Source organism: Chiloscyllium plagiosum, chromosome 21 (assembly GCF_004010195.1).
Source record: "Chiloscyllium plagiosum isolate BGI_BamShark_2017 chromosome 21, ASM401019v2, whole genome shotgun sequence".
NCBI lineage: Eukaryota > Metazoa > Chordata > Chondrichthyes > Orectolobiformes > Hemiscylliidae > Chiloscyllium > Chiloscyllium plagiosum.
In genome coordinates this window covers 29,944,199-29,967,182 of record NC_057730.1, presented here as the reverse complement: position 1 = coordinate 29,967,182, position 22,984 = coordinate 29,944,199, and the positions used below count along the sequence as shown (strand labels likewise).

Here is a 22,984-nt window from a genome sequence, read left to right as displayed (position 1 = left end):
CTTTGTATCATCTGCAAACTTAGCCAGAATGCCCTTAATTCCTTCATTTGGATCATTAATATATAAAGTTAGAAACTGTGCTCCCAACACTCAGCCTTGTGGAACACCAATTGTCACCTGCTGCCATCCTGAGAAGGACCCTTTTATCCCCACTCTCTGCATTCTGCCAGACAGCCTATGCTTCTATCTATGTTAGCACCTTGCCTGTGACACCATGGACCTTTAACTTACACAGTAGCCTCCTGAGCGGCACTTTGTCAAAGGCCTTCTTGAAGTCCAGGTAGATAACATGCATTGGCTCTCCTTGGTCTAATCTGCTCATTACTTCCTCAAAGAATTCTAGCAGCTTTGTCAGGTATGGCCTACCCTTGAAGTCTTTGCCCTGTTTTACCATATACTTCCAAGCATTCAGAAATCTCACCCTTCACAATGGATTCAGGGTAGGTTAATCGGTCTGTAATTTTCTGTCTTTTACCTTACTCCTTTTAAACAGGGGTGTCATGTTAGCAATTTTCCAGTCCTCTGGGACCCTCTCTGATTCTATTGATTCCTGAAAGATCACCACTAACACCTCCCATATCTCTTTAGCCATCCCCCTTGGAATTCTGGGGTGTAGTCCATTTGGTCCAGGTGACGTATCCACCTTCAGGCCATTCAGTTTTACTAGCACCTTCTCCTTGGTGATAGCCACCATACTCAGCTCTGCACCCTCACTCTCTTGAATATTTGGGATATTTCAAGGACATCCCAAATATTGGATAGGTAATGTCAACAATACTTCATTTCTCAATATAAAATATTTGAAAAAGTTATTTGGATTCTTGCTCTGAAGGTTTGCAGAGTGCAGGTCTGCAAGGTTCAGAGTCTTTTGAGTTACTTGTGAACTGTCTAAGCCTTGTGGGCACAGAAGAGGTAACAGTATCATTGCTTTAAACATTCTGAAATTGACCTTGATTTTTCAAACCTATCCATTCCAAGTACATTTGTAGTTGGTAAAAGATTGATTTATTAGATCTGAACTTGCAATCAGGTAAATACATTGCTGCACTGCACTCAAAAATGCATTTTACTCCACACTTTTGATAAAATTAATCTTCTGTTTCTTAATTGTTTTTAAAAATTTACACTGCATTTTAGTCCACACATTTTAAAAAATTCCACATTAAAACCATTGATCTAATTTTTAAGCTATTCTCTTTTTTCTTAATCTGTGCTCAGTTTGAAAAAAGAATTCTATGCTCTTTTTAATCTAGATTTTCTCTTTCTGTTCAGGAAGAGACTGGGCTGCTACCTGATCCAATTATTACCTGAACCTTCAGGAAAGTCGTTATCGATCCTTGGATTAAAGCAACTTGTTTGAGGCAAGTTTTTGAGAGATTGCCCTTTAGTGATTGCCCTTACTAAACAAGGTCCAAAGGCAGATAATAAGTAATGACATCACTGACAAACCTGCTGTGAATTGAAATCTTATGATACCCCAGAAGAACAGCAAGACAGATAACAAATTTGTGCCTGTCTGTTAAAGAGGTGTATAAACACCATGTTCTGAGGAAGGGTCTGATTTCTCTTCACAGCTTTTCCAGCAATTTCTTTTTCTCATATATCCACTTCACGGCCGTGAATCGATTTTGTCCAGTGGTACGGTTTAATTGAAGGTAGTTGTGGCAGTTTATTGAGCAATCTCAGCATTTGGGGCATAATCCTTTCTCCCACCACCACTGGGACAATCCTGTTCTAAGGAGTAGGGGAATTACAAAGCCCATCAAACCTGTACTGAACTTAATGATCTCTGACCTAACTCAATGTACCCAGCTTTAATGCCTTTGGTTAATTAAATTCTAACAATCTTAGTTTTAGATTTAATAACTGCACAGCATCAAATTAAATTTGTAGATCAGAGATCCACATTTCTATAACTCTTTTTGTGAAGAGATGTTTCCTAACTTCATTCTTTAAAGGATTAGTTGCAGTTGCTCATAGATATGGATCAGGCGGCACAGTGGCAAATGCAAGTTAATACGAACAAGTGTGACACAAAACATAGCGAGTGTAACAATGTGAGAGTAAAGACTCAGTGGGAAGAAACTGAAAGAGAAAGGAACAGATTCTAGAAGTACTCCAATTACTCGATACCATTAAACAGTATATTAGAAATGCACGGTGGACCTTTCAGCACCTGCAAAGATAAATCAATCTTAGGAGAGTCAGTGAAGGTAGTAAATGGCTTGTTTCCTTTAGGCATTGACTGACTTGCAGAAAGTTTACAGCATGTTCTGCATTTTATTTTGGATTTTCAGTTCTGTCTGCATGTAAAGATGCTGGTTATTGAAGAGTTAAAAGGCTGGGGTTAACCTCAAGGCTAACTCCAGGAATTTAATACATCCTGCCCTATCAGTCTGCTCTTGATCATCGGCAAAGTGATGGAAGGAATCATCTACAATGCTACAAAGCGGCACTCGGTCAGTAATAACCTATTCGCTGATGATCAGTTTGGGTTCTTCGAGGATCACTCAGCTCGTACCCTCATTATAGCCTTGGTCCAAACATAGGAAAAAAGAGCTAAAATCCAGAGGTGAGGTGACAGTGATTGGCCTTGACATCAAGGAAGCATTTGACCAAGTGTGATATCAAGAAACCCTAGCAAGACTGGAGTCAATAGGGGTCTCTCTCTATTAATTTCAGTCTTACCTAGCACAAGGAGAGTTATAGAGTCATAGGGTCATACAGTACAGAAATAGACCCTTTGGTCTAACACGACCATGTCGAGCAAGTTTCCCAAACTGAACAAGTTCCACTTGCCTGCATTTGGTCCATATCTCTCTAAACCTTTCCTATTCATGTACCTGTTCAAGTGTCTTTTAAGTTTGTACCTGCATCTATCACTTCCTCTGGCAGTTCATTCCACATATGAACCACCCACTGTGTGAAAAAGCTGCCCCTCCGATCTATGTTAAATCTTTCTTCACTCACCTTAAAAATGGTCCCCTAGTATTGAATTCACCAACCCGAGGGAAAAGACCTTTGCTTTCAACTTATCAATGCCCCTCATGATTTTATAAACCTCTTTAAGATCCACCCTTCAACCTCTTATGTCCCTGTGAAAAAAGTCCCAGCCTATCTAGCCTCTCCTTATAACTCAAATCCTCCAGTCCCAATAACATCCTGGTAAATTTTCTTGTCCCAGGACATCACTGCAGGAGTTCTTCAGGGTAGATATTTTTTAATTAATCTGTTCAAAGATGTTATTACATATCTCTGGAGCAAGTTGATCTTAAAGTTGTCCTCCTGGTTCAAAGGTAGGGATATTACCACTGCACCGTGCTTATATGAGTTCTTCAGGATAGTGTTCTGCTCAACCAACTTTAGTTTCTTCATCAATGACTTTCCTTCCACCACAAGGAGGAAAGGACTATACTGAGGGATTGTCCCTGATGATTGCACAATTTTCAGCACCATCCTCAAATACTGAAGCAATCCATGTCCATATTTAGCAAGATCTGGACAACATTCCAGCTTGGGCTGATAAGTGGCATGTAACATTCATCCCACATGATTTTCAGAACCTAACAACCTTCCTATGATATTCAATAGCATTACTATCACGTCCACAATCAACATCCTGTTGTTTACAGTTGACCAGAACTGAATTGGGTTAGCTATTTAAATACAAAGGCTACAAGAGCAGGTTAGAGGTTGGGTATTCTATGGTGAATAACTCGTCTTCTGTCTCCCCAATACCTATCCACCATCTGCAAGGCACGTGTCAGGACAGTGATGTAATATCCTCCACTGGACTGGTGGGTGAGCCCAAGCTAGACTTAAGAAGCTTGACATCAATCAAGACAAAGCAGTCTGCTTGATTGGTACGCCATCTGCACTGTTGGGAGGACAGTACTGAGAGATGCTGTATTGTTGAAGCAACTATACTGAGGGATGCTACACTGTTGAAGAGATGCTAAGGAGGCATTGTACTATTGCAGAAGCAGTACTCAGGGTGTGCTAGGCTGTCAAATAGGCAGTATCAAGGGAATTCTGCACTGTTGGATGGGCAAATTGTGTGGCATGAATGTTACTTGCCTCTTATCAGCCCAAGCCTGAATGTTTTTAGATTAGATTAGATTAGATTAGATTACATTACAGTGTGGAAACAGGCCCTTCGGCCCAACAAGTCCACACCGACCCGCCGAAGCGCAACCCACCCATACCCCTACATTTACCCCTTCATCTAACACTACGGGCAATTTAGCATGGCCAATTCACCTGACCTGCACATCTTTGGACTGTGGGAGGAAACCGGAGCACCCGGAGGAAACCCACGCAGACACGGGAAGAACGTGCAAACTCCACACAGTCAGTCGCCTGAGGCGAGAATTGAACCCAGATCTCTGGCGCTGTGAGGCAACAGTGCTAACCACTGTGCCACCGTGCCGCCCACAAGACCTGTTGTCCAGGTCTTGCTAAATTCAACATTCAATATTCACTCCATTCACAATTGATTCACTGACAAAGACAGCAGTGTGCACCATCAACAAGATGTATTCCATCACCAAGGCATCTTTGACAGAAACCTCCAAACCTGCAACCTCTACCACCTAGGTTGACGAGAGCAACAGACTCAATGGAATACCACTAACTGCAGGTTCCCCTCTAAATCATTCATCTGACTTGAAAATGTAGCTAGTGGATCAAAATCATGAAACTACCTTCCTAACAGCACTATGGGTATAACTACACTACAGGATTTCAGTGATGATTCGGAGGTGCTGGTGTTGGACTGGGGCGTACAAAGTTAAAAATCACACAACACCAGGTTATAGTCCAACAGGTTTATTTGGAAGCACTGGCTTTCGGACCGCTGCTCCTTCATCAGGTGGTTGTGGAGTATAAGATCGTAGGATCGTAGGATTTCAGTGATTCAACAAGACAGCTCACACAATCTTCTCGAGGGCAAATACAACTAGCCAATGACACCCACATTCCATGAATGAATAATGAAAAACAAACAGACAGAGATTCCAGAATAGTACTGAACTGCTGGAGCGGCAGTACTGAGGGAGCATTAAATTGCTGGAGGAGCTGTACTGAGGGAACACTGAACTGCTGGAGCGGCAGTACTGAGGAAGTGCTGCAATATTGGAGAGAAAGAACTGAGGAAGCATTGCACTATTAGAAATTCAGTACAGTAGGAGAACTGCATGTTTGGGAGGACAGTAGTCAGATGGTGCTGCATTGTTGGATGGGTACAGCAGAGGACACTTCTGGAGTGCTGTACTGAGGGATCAATGCATGATTGGAGTTGTTGGCTTTCAAAAGCAGTGTTGAACCTTAGTGATTGTGATGCTGGATTGCCAACACTAACCTGCTTGGATTCTGGCTCTAAACTGACATTTTACAAGTTGGGAAATAAATGGAGGAATGGTTATATTGTTAATCTGTTTTGTTTAGAAGGTCTCTGCAGTCTCTCAATCTACTCCATGCTACTTTTAGTTAAAGTTAGTCTACACATATTCTGGGAGAGGGTACTTTATACAAATTGCCATGGCAGCAGGTGGGGCTGACTGGGCATGGAGCAACCTGACAACAGGAAGGAAAGCAACCACTGCCACAAGATCCCATCACAAACATTAGTGCTCTTTGTATTTTGAGCATTTCATAACAAAGGTCAGTACTAACAGCGAATATTGCCCATGCTAAGATTTGCATGAATTTGTTTGCGGATTAGATACAAGGTAAAGGTTAAGCCTTGTGTTCAACACAGCAATAAACCGAGTGGAAGACAATCCATATATCTGCGTCATGCACATAGGGAGAAGTTCCATCTATCCATGCAGTGAATTCCGGGAAAGGTGCTCTCTCTCAGTATAGCGTATACTAGGAGAGGTACAGTGATTGGTATTGTATACCAAGAATGGTTCTGTGTGCCTGTATTGTGTACATTAGGAAATATTCTGTGTACCTGTGTAGTGTCACAGCAGGAAATAGTTCTGTTTACCTGTGCAGTGTACACTAAGAGAGGTTCTGTGCAACGGTGTAATATGCAGCAGGAAATGTTCTGTGCAGCCATGTAGTGTACAGCCGGAAAGATTTTGTGTGCCTATGCAATGTATGCCAGGAGAGGTTCTGTATACTTGTGCAGTGAATACCAGGAGAGGTTCTCCGTTCCTGTGCAGTGAATACCAGGAGAGGTTCTCCATTCCTGTGCAGTGTAAATCAGGAGATGTCTGTGTATATCTGTATGTACACCAGAAGAGATTCTTTGGTCCAGGGTAATGTAAATCAGGAGAGGTTCTGTATATCTGTGCAGTGTACACCAGGAAAGATTCTGTATACATGCATAACATACACTAGGAAGAACGTTTGTTTGCAGTACAGTGAGCAAGTAGGAAAGCTAAATGCACTTTGTATTTTTATTGCAAGGGTAATTGAATGCTAGTGTAGGAAGGTTATGCAGTTATAAAGGGAATGGAATGTCCATATCTGGAGTATTGTTTATAATACTGGTCACCATACTTGGGGAAAAATGTTAATGTTTTAGAAGTAGTTCAGATAAGGTTTGCAATATTAAAACCAGAAATGGGCAGATTGCTTATGAGCAAAGGCTAAACTGGGGAGGCCTGTATCCTCCTGAGTTTAGATGATTTGGAGGTACCTTAATTAAAATATATAAGATCCTGAGGGGACTTGAGTGGGTGGATATTGAAAGCATGTTTCCTTTTGTGGGAGAATCAAGATCTAGGGTTACACTATAAATGTAAGGCATGCCCATTTAAAATAGAAATGCTGAAACATTTTTTCTCTGGGATTTGAGAGTCATAGAATCACACAGCACGGAAACACACCCTTTGGTCCAACTCATCCATCCGCCAAGATTCTCCAACTAAACTAGTTCCACTTCCCTGCATTTGGTCCATATCCCTCTAAACCTTTCCTACTCACATACCTGTCCAAGTGTCTTTTAAATGTTGCAACTGTATCTGCACCAATACTTCCTCTGGCAGTTCATTCCACATGCGAACCATCCTCTGTGTGAAAAAGTTGCCTCTCCAGTCTCTTTTAAATATTTCTCCTCTCACCTTGAAAATATGTTCCCTAAATTTGAACTCCCTCAACCCTAGAGAAAATACCTTTGCTATTCACCTTATCTATGCCCTTCATGATTGTACAAATCTCTATAAGGCCATCCTTCAACCTCCTATGCTTCAGTGAAAAAAAAGTCCTAGCCTATCCAGCCTCTCCCTATAACTCAAACCCTACAACCCTGGCAACATCCTGGTAATTCTTTCCTCAAAATGCACTGGATGCAGGATATTTAAATATATTTAAGACTGAAATAGTTAAGTTGTTGATTACCAAGAGGATGAAAGATTATTGGGGATAGCAGGAATTGGCGGCACGGTGGCACAGTGGTTAGCACTGCTGCCTCACAGCGCCAGAGACCCGGGTTCAATTCCCGCCTCAGGCGACTGACTGTGTGGAGTTTGCACATTCTCCCCGTGTCTGTGTGGGTTTCCTCCGGGTGCTCCGGTTTCCTCCCACAGTCCAAAAATGTGCAGGTTGCCTGTCGTGTTAGGTGTAGGGGAATGGGTTTGGGTGGGTGCGTTTCGGCGGGTCGGTGTGGACTTGTTGGGCCGAAGGACCTGTTTCCACACTGTAAGTAATCTAATCTAATCATGAATGTAGAGTTGAGGTTAAAATCAAATCAGCTATTGAATAGCACAGCAATGTCGAAGGGCTGAGTGGCCTTCTCTTGTTCCTTGTTCATGTGGTTTTAAGTATCAAGAAAGGTACTGTGTCTCTGTGTAGTAGTTGGATTGGAGAAGTTAATGCAAATACCATTTATATATTTTTAAATAAAAAAAGAGGAACAAATTTACAGAGCCCAAAAACATGTACCATTCGGATTTGTTATTCTACTCCATTAGTGCAATCTGTTAGAAGATATCAAATGAGATAGCCTGAGGGTTAGAGCCTTGATTTTGATCCTAAAGCCTCAGAACTCACAGGTTATGTTTGTTTGGGAGTGGACACACTATGAAACTTCAATGCATGGCAAGTGCTGCAGATTACTAATCCTGTCTGTAACGACACAGTGGGTGGGTCACAGCTGTACATCTTACTAATTACTCGGTGTGGTGTCAAGGGCACTCAACCAATTTTGATTTCTTAACTATTTTTATTTCGGTTATTCTGCCTTCAGGTTTGCATCATTTCCTGCAGTTCCCTGAATCCTCCCACTGTTGAGGCGGTTTGCAATTGTAATGCATCAGTTGCAGAGCTGCCAGTCTGTCCGAAGGACCACAGCTCGACCTGTGACTCCAGTAAAGAAAGCATATTCTACAGCTGATGAACTCAGGTAAGGGAATTCCATAACCCAGTCATCACAGCCTTTTCCACAGCACAAAGTTCGTTTGTTATTGATTATTAATTGTAAGAATTGGGAAACCCTCAGAGATTGACACTCAGATTCTTCTTATTTCTGTGAATTACAATATCATTGTTAGGCACGGAGTTCCTGCATGCAGAGAATTAACCAGAGAAAGCCCATATTCACTCACAGCAGTTATACAGCTTCCAGGTCACCAATCTCTGATCCCAAAGGCAGAGAATTGGAAAATCAACCCTTAATCATTCTTCGGTGAAGTGGATCTGCAGCTTGTATCCCAGACTCTGGGTGTGAGGAAGGGGAGGAAAAAGTGCACCTTTACAGTGCCCTGCCTGTCCAACCCAGGGTAGGTGGGGTTGTGTAGGTGGGAAAGGGTTTGTGTCTGCAACGTCTTTGTTATGCTCAGGAGATGGAAGGGGACTAAAGGGACCCACCAGTTCATTTTTCTCTTGATGAATTTAGTGTTCACCAGGTTTGGAGCCAAGAATAAAAGTTGGTAGGCAGGCTTGTGTACCAGGCCAAAAGTTGTTTTTCAAAAACCTGGTTCATTTTAACAGTAAAAACAGTCATTGGACTGGCTGCAGATGTGCTAGCAGCTGTACCTTAATAAAGACAGTCCATGCTGCAATGATCCGTCCATTAAGCATCCAGAGTGGGCCAGAGCAAAATTTCTCAACACATTCCGCATAGTATTTCCCAATCTCTGCCTCTCTGGACAGCCTTTCATTTCATTTTCTGACAGAAATTTATCAAGCTCCTTTTTTTTAAAATAATTGATTGGCATAACAGTAATTATTTCTGTCGACTGTCAATTCTCTGTTGGGTTGGAGTTGAGGTGTGAATTCTGGGTATATTTTCATATGAATCAGAGTGTCCTTCCTGGGCTTTATGTAAAGATGCTTTAAATAAATGGCTACTGTTATTGTATATGACATCACCTGTCAATAAAATAGCTTCCTGATGCACAAATATCCTTCATGGGAGGAAGCCATCTGACATTTCTGTAACTCCAGATCCGGATGAAATGATTAAACATTAGGGATGAGCAATAAATGGATTGTCAATTGTTATTAAATAAACAGAGCTTGAGGTCATTCAGCGTTTTATTGTTATTTGACCAGAAATCACTGTGATTGAAATTCCCAGTAGTGTTAAGTGTCTGGTTTGGATAACTCAGGTGGCTGGAAAGCTAGTTTGCAATGTAGAATAATGCCTTAAACATGTGTCCAATTCCTATAACTATGAAGTGCTCTCCCTTTTAATCTCTCCCCTCACTTGAGGTGTGGTGACCCTCAGATTAAACCACCACCAGTGAACTCTCTGTAATGAGGGAGTAGCCTGTGGTCCAGTAGGATGATAGTTACTTCATGTCCCATGAGGAAAACATATATCATGAAAAATCATTTACACCTCAAGATTTTAAAGACAGGAATCACATTCTCCCTTGATCTTCAGTTAGCACCAGTTCAGCTGTATAAATAACTTATTAATACGTTTGTACTAAACTCAATGAATTCCAACCTCTTTCTTCAACTTAGTTAAAATATTTGTAACTCTTAACAAGTCATTTGCATTTTAACTGCAACACTGAAAAGTCAGTGTTCTGGTTTCTCAATACTGAGCTCTCTGTACTCATCCCTGCCATTGCCCATGTACTTCCTTTCCAATTCAGCTATTCTTTCCTCATCACCCACAGTAATACTTCCTGTTTTTCAAATTCCCTTTTTTCTCACTTTCATGTTAGACCTGAGAGATAAATGGATTGAATATATGCTCAATGAGATCTTACACATCAATGGAATGAGCCAGGGTAAATCCAATTCTGGAACGAAAGCCTAGAAATGAACAGTGTGAGATATCAGGTGGATTGGAATGGGAAGCCAATCTGATTCACGATGGGACAGGAAACCAGCAGGATTGGGAATGGACAAAGGGAATATAATACCAGGAATTAGGAAAAAATATACTAGACACTCAGAATAGTTACCAGACTTGGGAAAGTTATATACACAGGGACTGAACCTGCATTTATGGGTGGCACAGTGGCTCAATGGACAGCGTGGTTGCTCAGTGGTTAGCGCTGCTACCTTTCAGCGCCAGGGACCCAGGTTTGATTGCAGCCTCACGTCACTGTCTGTGTGGAGTTTGCACATTCTTCCTGTGTCTGCGTGGGTTTCCCCCCACAGTTCAAAGATATCAGGTTAGGTGGATTGGCCATGCTAAATATCCCCTAGTGTCCAGATATGTGCAAGTTAAGTGGATTAGCCATGTGGAATGCAGGGTTACAGGATAGGGTAGGTCTGGGTGGGATGTTTTTGGAGGGGTGATGTGGACTCAATGGGCCGAATAGCCTGTTTCCAATCTACAGGGATTCTATTCTTGTACTGTAAGATTCTGTGGGACACCCCTAAGTTTTTGGACAATTAGTATTCTGGGATAGAATGAGTGTCTGGAAATCTGGTATTTGTAACAATAAGTAGAAGAAATTAATGGAATTTCTGAGCCAGGCTCCATCAAAACCAAAGATGGACTAAGAGACTTGTGACTGTCACTGATACAGTTACCTGAATCATTGGAAACAGTCACGTGAAGGAGAAAAAACTTTGTCATAGGCGACAAAGATCACAAATTCAACAGTGGGCAGGATTCTGAGACAGAGACACCAGAAGAACTGAGATTGATGTGACAATTGGGAGCCATGATATAGTTAGAGAATCAAAAGACAATTTGACGTGGTAGATGAACATAATCAAACATTTAGGGGTCAAATGTTCAGAAGAGATGGAGTAGACAGAATCCAGTAACAACTAGTTGTTTTACAGCACCATTGGGAAGTTTCACAATCTAAATTTTTATACCATTGGGCAGATGACCAAAACCTATCAAAGTGGTAGGCTTTACTGAGCATTCTTAAAGAAGGAAAGAGAGATAGAGAGACTGAAAAATTTGGGTGTGGGGTTAATATAATTGTGGAGCTTTGGGCGAGATAGCATCAATAGGGACACCAGGGTAGAGTGATAACAAAAGACCAAATTAGAGAATGAAGAGATCTAAAAGGGTTGTGCAGCTGGAGGAGATATCAGAAGTCATAAAAGTTGAAGCCATGACATTATTTGAAAATAACAAGAGAATTTTAAAAATGAGACATTGTTTATTGGAATCCATGCAGACCAGCAAGTGCAGGGAGTGATATGTGAACAGACCATGGTATAGAGAGATTTCGGGAATGGTTCTGCCTGCAGTATCCAAATTTTATCACTCACATAAAACAAAGAACTGCGGATATTGGAGATTTGAAACAAAAAAGTGAAATTTCTGGAGTTCTAAACAAATGTCACTGGACTCAAAACAGTAACTCTGATTTCTCTCCACATATGATGCCAGATCTGCTGAGTTTCTCACACAATTTCTGCTTTCCTTTGTTCTGAATTCTATCCTGTTCACTCTGTCCCCATGTTTCTGTCTTTGTCTTTCTCTCTGTTTTTGTCTTTTTTCACTTTATTCTCTTCTCTTTCTTTGTCTTTTTCTCCCTCCCATTTGCCCCCCCCCCACTTCCCCGTGTCTCTTTTCTTTCTTCCTCTGTACCTGTTTCTGTCTCTCACCCTTCTGCCTCTGTTTTTCTCTTTTGCTATCTCCAGCAGCAGCAATTAAATTGATTTTCTACCTGCAAATCTTTGCTGACTTTATTGTTGAGAATTTATTTAAAACTCATGTCTGCTTTTGAATGACTGTCTCTTGCAAATCCTGAGTCTGACCGTCAGGCTGAGACATAAGTGATGGTCTCCTAGCAACAGATCAAGGTCCATAGCGATGGAAATTTTCCAAAGCAGAATCCCCATCGACCTGTATCAGCTGCACCCTCGTTGCTGCTCAGCCCCTCCACCCTGTCTGTACCAACACATTGTTTGTATTAAGTAATTATACACCCCCAATGTCCGTGTGCCTAGTGAACCTCAGGTACTATCAGACAATAACAACCCATTTCTTTAATGAGCGAGGTGGGTCAGAATTCATTATAGGGAGGGAGGAGACTGTCTCTATATGAGGTTTGGAATTCAGTATGGGGAGCTGTATCTGTATGTGGGGAGCTATGGCTATATGGAGGAAACTGTGTCTTTGAGGAAGGATGGTCAGTATTCAGTACAGGAGGGGGGAGGCTGGCTATAAAGGGGTGTCATCATATGGAGGAGCTGTGTCTATGTGGGGTGCTGCGTCAGTATGGGAGAAGCTGTGTCTATATGTGTAGAGGTTTATGTCTATATGGATGGACTGTGTGTCTATATGGGGATAGTCAGTATTCAGTACAGGGGAAGCTATGGGAGCTGTGTCTATGTGGGGGAGGTCTGTATACAGTATGAGAGATGTGTCAATATTGGGGGGCAGAGGCTGTGGCTATATGGGAGAGGTCATCATTAATTAAGGGTATGAGGGTTATATGAGGGTGGTCAGTATTCCATATGTGGGGCTGTGTAATATGGGAGTAGGCTGTGGCTACATGTTGGTGCTGTGTCTATATTGGGTTTGTTTCTCTATCTGGGCCTGCTAAGTTGGTAGGGGTGATCAGAATTTAGTGGCTGTATCTATATGAATTTCAGTATTCAGTACTTTAGGCTGGGGTATTTAGTATGGGAGTGCTGTGCCTATGTGAGGGGACCTGTCAGTAATTTAAGTACATTGGGGTAGTGTCTAAACAGTGGTGGTGGATGTGTCTATTTGAGGTGTCAGTATTCAGTATGTGGGAGCTACATGTATATATATAGGGAGAGTCAGTTTTCAGTATAAGTGGACATTTGTCTAAAACAATGGTCTTGAGTCTAAATGGGGTTGGGATCAGTATTCAGCATGGGGAGGCTGTGCCTGTGTGGGGTGTGTGGCTATTTGAATGGACTTGTGTCTATTCTGGGGGATAAAGTTGGGAGGAGTGTTGATATTGGGGATATGTGTCCATATGGGGGGATCTGTGTCAATATTGAGGGGGATGTATCTGTATGGGGAGGGTGTTGATATGGGGGAGGGTCAATATTCAGAACCAATACGTATTGTGTTGTACTGGGGTCCCTCAAGCTGGAGTGTGTTGCTGAAGCCCATTCCACCTCAGACAGTTTAAAAAAATCAATTCTCTCTCTTCAACAGGACTGTAGAAGAAGGTGATGGGGACTTTTTTGAAAAACTGATTGCCATTCAGCAGAAGCAGGAAAATATGCAGCATCATGACTATACACAGGTACACTGCTGTCATTGTCCCTCATATAGCCCCAGAATACCTGAGGAAAGCATTCAGTGGCCTATCTCAACTCACTGATCTCCCCTCCCAGGGCCTCCACTGTCACAATTCCCCATGGTGGCTGCTCTCTGATCACATTGTGCACAGGAGCACAGCAACACTGCATCGGGGCGAGGGGGTGGGGGGTGGTGGTGGGGTGGGGGATTGTGGTGGGGGTAGCTGATTCTGTATAAGATGCTAGGAGTCAGAGACTGTGGTCAGAGCCAGCATGTGATCAGTCATTGTAGCCAGTGCCTGTGGCCAGTGACTATGATTAGTGACTGAGATTGATGTTTGAGGCAATTGCCCACACACAGTGTCTGTGATCAGCACCCAGACCATAGACCTCTAGCAGCATGTTTGAATTCTAAGCAAAATGTTATTGCGTTATGTTCCTGTTCATCACAGCATCTGGGAGATTTAAGTGAGTCCCTCCCTCTTCAAGCAACTGGACACAAAGACAAGCTGGAGATACCACATGGAGAGGTAACATTCATCTTCATCTTCAAGCAATGATGGGGTGAGATAGAAGGTTTGGTGTGGCTGGTGACCAGTGGTTATGGGATGGTTGCTGGGGAACGGTTGACAGCCGGAGTGCATTATTTGGTGGCCACTGTTAATGGGGTGATGTGATGTATGGGCATTTGACAATCGGACAACAACAATTCAATATTCACAATAATAATGCTGCTTCTGCCTCTGTAGTTGCTGTTGCTGTGTGAGAATGTGCTGTACACAGTTATCCACCGAACTGGTGTCCCCTCTACAACACACATCACAGACCAAGATGAGATGCTTCGCTATCTGCAGAAGGTAATTCATCAGTCCCATACTGTAACTCCAGGGATATGGACAATCCTGTATTGTAAGCCCCAAATTACAGACAGTCCTAGAGGTATGGGCAGTCTCATGCTGTGACTCTGGCAGTAGAGGTAGTGTGTCACACTCAATGTCAGAGTACAGACAGTCCCACTTTGTCACCCTAGAGATATAGACAGTGCTGAGCTATAACCCAGCACTACAGACAGTCCCATGATTTATTTTCAGTGCCACAGGCAACCCCACACTTGCCAGGAAAATAGTGTCACTTGTAACTGCAGGGGTTAGGTAGTCTCACAATATAACATCAAAGGTACAGGCAACTTCAGAGCTCCAGAGCTCCAGAGAGAAAGGTACACCCCAGAGTTACAGGTATTCTTACACGGTAACTCCAGAGTTATGTGCAGATTTCATACTAATCCAGGATTATTCCAGGAAGCACTCCAACTGCAGAATCTATGGGCAGAATCTTTTCAGGATCTGAATGATGTGGGTTAAGGTAAGAAATGTAGCAAAATTGCATACAACATCCACTGAGGACTACCTCAATGTTGGGAACAACTCGTTTTGTCTTTCAACTAAGGCAAGGCTAGATTCTCGCTAGGCGGTGGTTAGTTGCCTATTAAGGGGATATTATTTGGTGCTTGCAACAGGCTATTCAAAATGTGGACACCATATCTGTGTTTACAGAGCAAGGGGTGTATGGGCTAATTATCCAAACTTGCAATGTACTCATCCTTTTCACAGATGCCTACATATCAGCATCCTCTTGGAAGAACAATTTTCCTGAATTGGATGGATTGGCAGTTCAGAAACATTACGCCTTTGGGTCAGGAAATAGAATAACACTAGCAAGGGTTTCTGCTCCTGACTCCTGCAAGGAAATGCAAGGACAGCAATCTCAGTGGAAATATATAATGGTACACGATTGTAATGCCCTTGTATTTGAAGATGCTTACTGTCCTCCTGAAGAGTGACTGTCTGTAAGGGGCAGTGAAGCTGCGCTCAACATGAGTATATTCAGAGTGAGGGAGGCTGATGTGATTTTATATTTTACAGGTCTTCAGGCTTGATGAGAATGAATTTGAGGCTGTGATGCACCGAGTGAAAGAAGCAAAGGTAAAGATGTCACTAAGTATTAGAACTCAACAAATTCAGTGTGCTGGCACAGTGAACCTGTTACTTCAATACAATCAGGAAACTAGTTACCAATAAACCTTTACCAAATAATCTATAGTAAACCTGTTCTGTGATGTTTACAGGAAATTAAGCCAGTTTGTCTGCCGCAAAGCTAGCTTCCTAACTTAAAACAATACATATCCTCGATTTGTACCCTCCTGATTTACACCCTCTGAATTTACAACCCCTGAATTACACCCTGATTTACTCACCTCAATTTACATCTTTCGATTTTCACCCCCAATTTCAACCCATGATCGACACCTTGCTGATTGACCTCTCACATCCCTGAATTGAACTCTCTGACTTACACTCTGCAATTTATACCCTCTGATTTAACCTCCAAATTCTTCAACCTGATTTACACAGCCAATTTATGTCCCTAGTTTTTCACCCCTGACTTATACACTGTCCTGATTTGCACCCCCAAATTTACATTCCAATTTACTCCTAGCTCATTTACAACCTTGACTTAGATCTCTCAAGTTCAATGTGGATTTCACCAGTTTCCTCATCTCCTCTCCCCCACCTTATCCCTAAAACTAGAATTACACAAATCTCAGCTCAAAAGAAGCCAATTTGCCCATTGTGCCAGTACAAGTGCTTCCTCAACATTAGAGCTCTCTGTTCTGATCCAGTTTCCCTGCCAAATTGCTAAGCCTTACATATTTTTTGTTTACGAGTGATTCCCTCTGTAACTGACTTGGCTTCTATCATCTCCTGTGGAAATCTTAACCACTTGCTGTGTAAAAAGATTATTCTTTATGCTTTTGCTGGCCATTTTGTTCATCACCTTAAATCTGTATCCTCTGGTATTCTATTTTCTTGCCTAATTTTTCGAGAATTTTAAACTTCTTGACACTAAATTTCATCTCCAATGATTCTGACCAATTTACCAATCTTTCCAAATGCTCCTACAAACTAAAGTAGATCGCTTTCCTCATTGCTTACTTGATTGCTTTGTTTTGTAACATCTGGAAATTTCATATACCCAATTCTAGGTAATTAATACAAATCTGATAAAAAAAATGTTTAAGTAATGAGAACATTTCAGAAAAGTTTCAGATGAGCAGCAGGATCCCATAGCAGTACCATAGGTCTTCAGAAAGCTCTAAACATGAGATATTAGCTGTGTTGCCTGCCTACTAATAGGCCTTTTGTGTATAAGTATTAGCTTCTGCTTTTGCCAACAGTCAAATTAAACTGTTGGAAAGCACAATTTATTTTAATTGACAGTTTGGTTTGTACGCTTACTATTAATTTCCTCTCATGCCGATGTTGAGGAGGTTATGTTGCCATTTTCCTGCAGTCAGTATTAAACCCCATGCTCAACTAATACTACTTTCATAATGTCACCCACAGGTGCCCTCCTGGACCCTGAAAGTAATTGTTGTGGAGGCAAGAAACCTACTAGCCAAAGATGCCAATGGTGAGGAATCCAAAGTTTCCGATCTGGAATTAATCTTGTGAAGTGGCACTTGTCCTCTATGTTCATATGTCTCCTGCAATTCTACATTAACCTTCAAGAGGAATGAGTTACTGAGCCTGTACAGTGAGGGAGCTCACATGTGGATCAAGTTTCACACTTCCTTTGTATTGGTTTATGATTGGGGTTGAAAGTGGGGACATGGCAGTTTTTTACACAGCAAGGACCATCGAACAAAGGGTCCACATAAATGCCACGATTACTCAGTGTATTAACATGGCTACTTCACCCCTGCCTTCTTTTCTCATTGATTAACATCCTACACATGTTAAGTTCCATCCAGCATGATCTGCATGGCAGTAATCAGCTCAGGCGTTGACTGTTAACGGGTTATGGTGAAAGCATCTATGAAGTTGGGGTAAGGTTTAAAACTTTGCAGCATTAACAATGCGTTGCATGTTCCATAGTTTATCATCACACAGAATCCAGACTGAGGAAACATGTGGCTGGAGTGAGCACAGTAAACCAATCAGTACATTTCTCCATATGAGCCATTATCCTCACACCAGCTTCTTTCACCGTACTTTAGCTGAATGAGTGCTAAACATTGCCTGATAGGTTTAAGTGGCGAATTGGGAGGCCACAAATCATTTGCTGTCTGATTCTGTGGGTCACTGTAGGTTTCAGCGATCCCTACTGTATGCTGGGAATCACAATGGGTCAGACCACTCGGGAAACAGAAGAGAAGAAGGAGCGGAAATTCAGCTTTAGGAAGAAAAAGGATAGGATGGAAAAGAAGTCGAGCCTCAGAGAAGTACTTCCTGCCAAGTACATTCAGGCCACAGATGTCAAATCAAGCACTCTGAATCCAGTGTGGAATGAGAGCTACATGTTGTGAGTATTGTGAATGCTGCATGTCAGCTACACTATTGACAGAGTAATAGCAAGTGAATGTTATATTTCAATACTCAGGCATACCACCCTGTCAGAGGGTTAGGGAGTACCACACTGTCACCACACCACCAGAGGGTCAGTACTCGAGGAGTACCACACTGTCAGAGGGTCAGTACTCAGGGAATACAACACTGTCAGAGGGTCAGTACTCAGGGAGTACCACACTGTCACCACATTGTCAGAGGATCAGTCCTTGGGGAATACAACACTGTCAGAGGGTCAGTACTTGGGCAGTACCACATTGTCAGAGGGTCGGTACTCGGGGAATACAACACTATCAGAGGGTCAGTACTCGGGGAATACCACACTGTCAGAGGGTCAGTACTCGGGGAATACAAAATTGTCAGAGGGTCAGTCCTTGGGGAATACAACACTGTCAGAGGGTCAGTACTCAGGGAGTACCACACTGTCACCACATGGTCAGAGGGTCAGTATTCGGGGAATACAACACTGTCAGAGGGTCAGTAATCGGGGAGTACCACACTGTCAGAGGGTCAGTACTCAGGGAGTACCACACTGTCACCACATGGTCAGAGGGTCAGTATTCGGGGAATACAACACTGTCAGAGGGTCAGTACTCGGGGAGTACCACACTGTCAGAGGGTCAGTACTCGGGGAATACAAAATTGTCAGAGGGTCAGTCCTTGGGGAATACAACACTGTCAAAGGGTCAGTACTCAGGGAGTACCACACTGTCACCACATGGTCAGAGGGTCAGTATTCGGGGAATACAACACTATCAGAGGGTCAGTACTTGGGGAATACATTGTCAGAAGGTCAGTATTCAGGGAGTACCACACTATCAGGGGGGTCAGTACTCAGGGAGTACCACATTGTCAGAGGGTCAGTACTCAGGGAGTACCACACTGTCAGACAGTCAGTACTCAGGGAGCATCACACTATCTGAGGTTTAGTACTCAAGGATTACCACACTGTCAGAGGGTCAGTATTCAATGAGTAACACACAGTCAGAGGGTCAGTACTCAGGGAGCATCACACTCTGAGGGTCAGTACTTAGGCAGGGGTTGAGGAGTATTACACTGCCAGGCCTATGGTACTGAGGGAGGGCTCCATTGCTGGAGAGGTTGACCTCAGGAAATTATGCACTGTTAGAAAATCAGGTTAGAGGGAGTGCTGCTGTGTCAGAATGGAAGTGCTATGGGATTGCTCTATGTTGGGCAGTTGGTACTGAGAAATTGCTGAAATGTCAGAGGATTAGTAGTGAGGGAACTTTGCACTTTTAGTGGGCAGTATGGAGGGAATGCTGCATTTGTAGAAGGAAAATATTGAGGAAGTACTGTGCTATTGGGGGAGTGCTTCACTAGTGAAGGGACAGTCTGATTTATTGCTGCACTTTTGAGGTGTTTGAGATGTCAGGTAGATGCAAGACCTCATGGTTCACTCGGTTGAAGAAGAACAGCTGAGTTATTGGTATCCAAGCAAATACTTACCCATCATTTGACATCAGTAACTCAGAAGGCATTGGGACAGTAGAAACAGAGTTAACGTTTTATGTGAAATATTAACTATTTCTTTCTTTGCAGATGTTGCCTGATCTGTTAGGTTTTTCCAGCATTTTTTTTTTCAGAGTCCACAGTATATTGCTTTTTATTTAGGAAGGCATTGTTAGTTTTGAAATCATGCTATGCTCAAACTGGCTGCCACATTTCTGATATGACATGGCTGACTCAAGTATAAAAGCACATTGTAAAATGCTTTGGGATTTCTGAAGTCATGAAATATCTTCTGACACCCTTTCCGTTGTTAATGAATATTGAATTGTTGAATATTCCCTGTCTCACAGTGATCTGGATGACCTTCATAGTGATCAGCTCCACCTTGATATTTGGTGAGTGTTACTGCCTCAGCCCTTATTCATTTTTGCACTTTTTACGTTCTCTTTTCAAATACTGGCTCCTTTCTCTTCCTCTATCTCTACCTTTCTCTCACTGTATCTCTATATTGCTAGGTCTCTCTAATTGTCTCATCTCCTGTTTTTAAATTTATTTTTCCATTTCAAGCTGTTTTAACTGTAATTGAATTATCATTAACTCAAGTGATACATCAATTGTGCACTTAGTCCCTCTTGTATTTCCACCAGTCCCAAATGCTGTGCGAAAACGTTAATTATCTCTGCCTCACTACCTTTTGCAAGAAATTCAGTATTTAACTCCTTTGCTAATTCTATGGCCTTAGCCTTTGTTAAAGCTTGTGAAGCAGTCAGGTTTATTTCCTTTATCCGCTGGACAGTTTTAGCTACTTCCAATGTCATATTATTTTACAGTGTCCTGCCTGGTATCTGTCCTGTTATCAGTTGCCAATTAATTTCCCTCCACATCCAATCTCACGTTTTCACATCCAAAGATCCCAGGAACTTTTTTCACAACATTGTGGGAATAGTGCACTGGAAATCAAGCCTCAGTCTTCCACAAGTTGTTGCAAGCATGAAATATGACAAATTTAATCACTAGGATGGTTAATATTTGACTGTGACAACTATCTAAGTTAAATTCACCCCAGGTTTTAGGAATTAACAAGAAATTAATACTTCTTTATCACAGCAAACTTATTCGTAACATGTGGCAAAAACAGATTACTCATTACTAATATCCAAACTTAAACCAAGTCCTCTTTAAATCCAAATGTACACACATGCATTCACACATAGGTTGGACAGACAAAGTCTTTTTAGGAATATCATAGGTTGAACACATTGGCAAAGAGGCACAAAGTCAGTGGATTAAAGTCCAAGCCAAAGGTATGGAATGAGGACACTTCTTTTCAGCTTTTCTTTGTGTATTTTTTTGTGAATGTTACGTTGCCAACCACAGTGATCCTCAATTCAGTGGCTGGTCAGTTAGACCTAGGTCTTGGTTTGAATTAGAAGTTTCCTTTATTTTTACTAAGTCTTTGAGTTACTTATTTTCCAATTTGAAAGATGGAGAGTAATTTCATTTGCTGCAGGATTTGTGGAAGCCTGTATCTCAATTGATCCCTCTTTTCTCAGTTCAGAGACAAACTATCACTAACAATCAATCCAAACCCTATGGCTGGACAGTTACATTTTTTTCCCCAAAGACATCTTGTGTGAGCATGTCCCACAAAAGTATTAAAATCCAGCTTCTTCAAAATATGTCTTTTTGTAAGCAATAAGTGACCACACAGTTCCACTTTCCTCTGAGATATAAAAATAGTTCATTCTCTGCAACAAAGCAGGTCAAACTTCCATTTTTGAGTTTATATTTCCATTACTCAGTGTGAGTACAGAACATTATGTGTACACAATGTGATGTGGTTTCTGAGTAACACACTGGAATGATGTGGCCTCAATATTTCCTATATGTATTAGCCCTTGTAACAGTTATCACAAAGATTGGGCGTTGAAGTTAACAAACAACACTAACCATTTACACCTCTATAGATCTCAGATTTACAGGTCATTCTGCTTTAAAGCGATAGTTATGTCCCTCAGCAACCTTGTGCTTTAGAAAATCACACTCTGGAAAACCACGATAGAAAATTGCACTGTAGAAGATTGCTATAGAAAATTGCTCTACCCATTCAATAGAAACTTTGCGTTATCCAAACAGCATCCATACATTATAACCAATTCATGTTAATGTTAATGAAACACATGTTACACCAGAACAACTTGTACAGATGGTCTGGATTCTGCGCTTACTGACTATATAGAGCAAAGGTATAGTGACTGCATGTAAGCTGGTAAATTATTGCTGCTACTGAAAGTGAGGCAGATACCTTTTCTCATGGAGCAGCATGTCATATTGTCATCTAACTGGCTTAATGCTACAGCCATGTCTAGTTCAGGATCTGTGCAATAAAGCTACATCCCTTCTTTGTCCTTTAAAGATTGTGAACCATTTCCAATCAATGTACAAGTATGCATATAAATATATCATCTTAATGTGGAGAGATAATGTTTTGGCAGATGTGCAACATTCTGTACTTATACAGTTATCATGACATGGCTGTGTAGTTCCACTCTGCGGTGTGCTGACTGTTGTCACAACGGGAAAATGTACAATTTGTCATAGATATCTGGTACTAATGTAAAACTTGAATATATCAGATTTGTCATCCTGAATGGTGAGAAGCTGATGATATGCATCTTGTATGTGTCACAGGACCCGACTGTTGGTTATTAACTGTAAAATGGCCTAGGATGGGCGCAATGTCATAATACCCTTCTATAAATCATGTGTTCATATGCCATTCTCAAACTCTTTTTCCCAACTTGAACCAGGACAAAGAATAAGAGTTTGAGAAAGTGATCTGAGCACATTATTTATGGAAAGGTATTATGACATTGTGTCCAGCCGAGGTCATTTGATGCTTGATAACCAATGGTGAGGTCCTGTGACCCATACAAGATGCAGATCATCAGATTCCTACCGCACGCAATGACAAATCTGATATTATGCCAGTATCATACGAGTGAATGCTCTTTGATCATGCTCTAGTACCATTATCTGTCATCTTCCCAGCAATATGATGGTGCATGTATAATTGGATAGTGAGAGTGTGTGAGGGAAGAACTGTATGGATCTGTTTGACAAGCATGAAAGCTGATGATGACGGTCAGCGATTGCTTTGAGAACTAGTATGTAGATTTAATATAGCTTTCTGAAAATCTTAAAATGCAGAATTTTTCAATTTTAACTTTATAATTGATTATCATAGACTCTATTGTATGTACAGTGCATTCTGCAAGACCATTAGACTGAGGGTAGTGAAGAGGAGGTAATACTTTGAACACTGTCTTAGTGACTGAGACAAACCTCCCTTCATTCTGGATTTGGATGTTTTGCTGACCCTATTGATGACCTCAAGCTGTGTTAGAGGCTCTGGGAGGTGCTGTTAGCCACAGCATTGATTTCAAACTTGCTTCTGTTATCCTTTAGTGCATAAATAGTATATCCTTTATATGGTAGGTTTACCC

At 41.7% G+C, this 22,984-nt stretch overlaps 1 protein-coding gene across 1 annotated transcript in view; it reads left to right on the top strand.

Annotated features, from left to right (window-relative positions):
• Positions 1-22,984, top strand: part of baiap3 (BAI1 associated protein 3) — an 81,695-nt gene that overhangs the window by 7,494 nt on the left and 51,217 nt on the right. The window contains exons 3-11 of the mRNA XM_043711073.1: positions 1,273-1,361; positions 8,198-8,353; positions 13,517-13,607; positions 14,055-14,132; positions 14,352-14,459; positions 15,525-15,584; positions 17,007-17,073; positions 17,751-17,964; positions 19,829-19,873. Of these exons, the coding sequence (XP_043567008.1) occupies positions 8,259-8,353; positions 13,517-13,607; positions 14,055-14,132; positions 14,352-14,459; positions 15,525-15,584; positions 17,007-17,073; positions 17,751-17,964; positions 19,829-19,873 (758 nt within the window). The 5' untranslated portion in view covers positions 1,273-1,361; positions 8,198-8,258. The remainder of the gene's footprint in view (positions 1-1,272; positions 1,362-8,197; positions 8,354-13,516; positions 13,608-14,054; positions 14,133-14,351; positions 14,460-15,524; positions 15,585-17,006; positions 17,074-17,750; positions 17,965-19,828; positions 19,874-22,984) is intronic.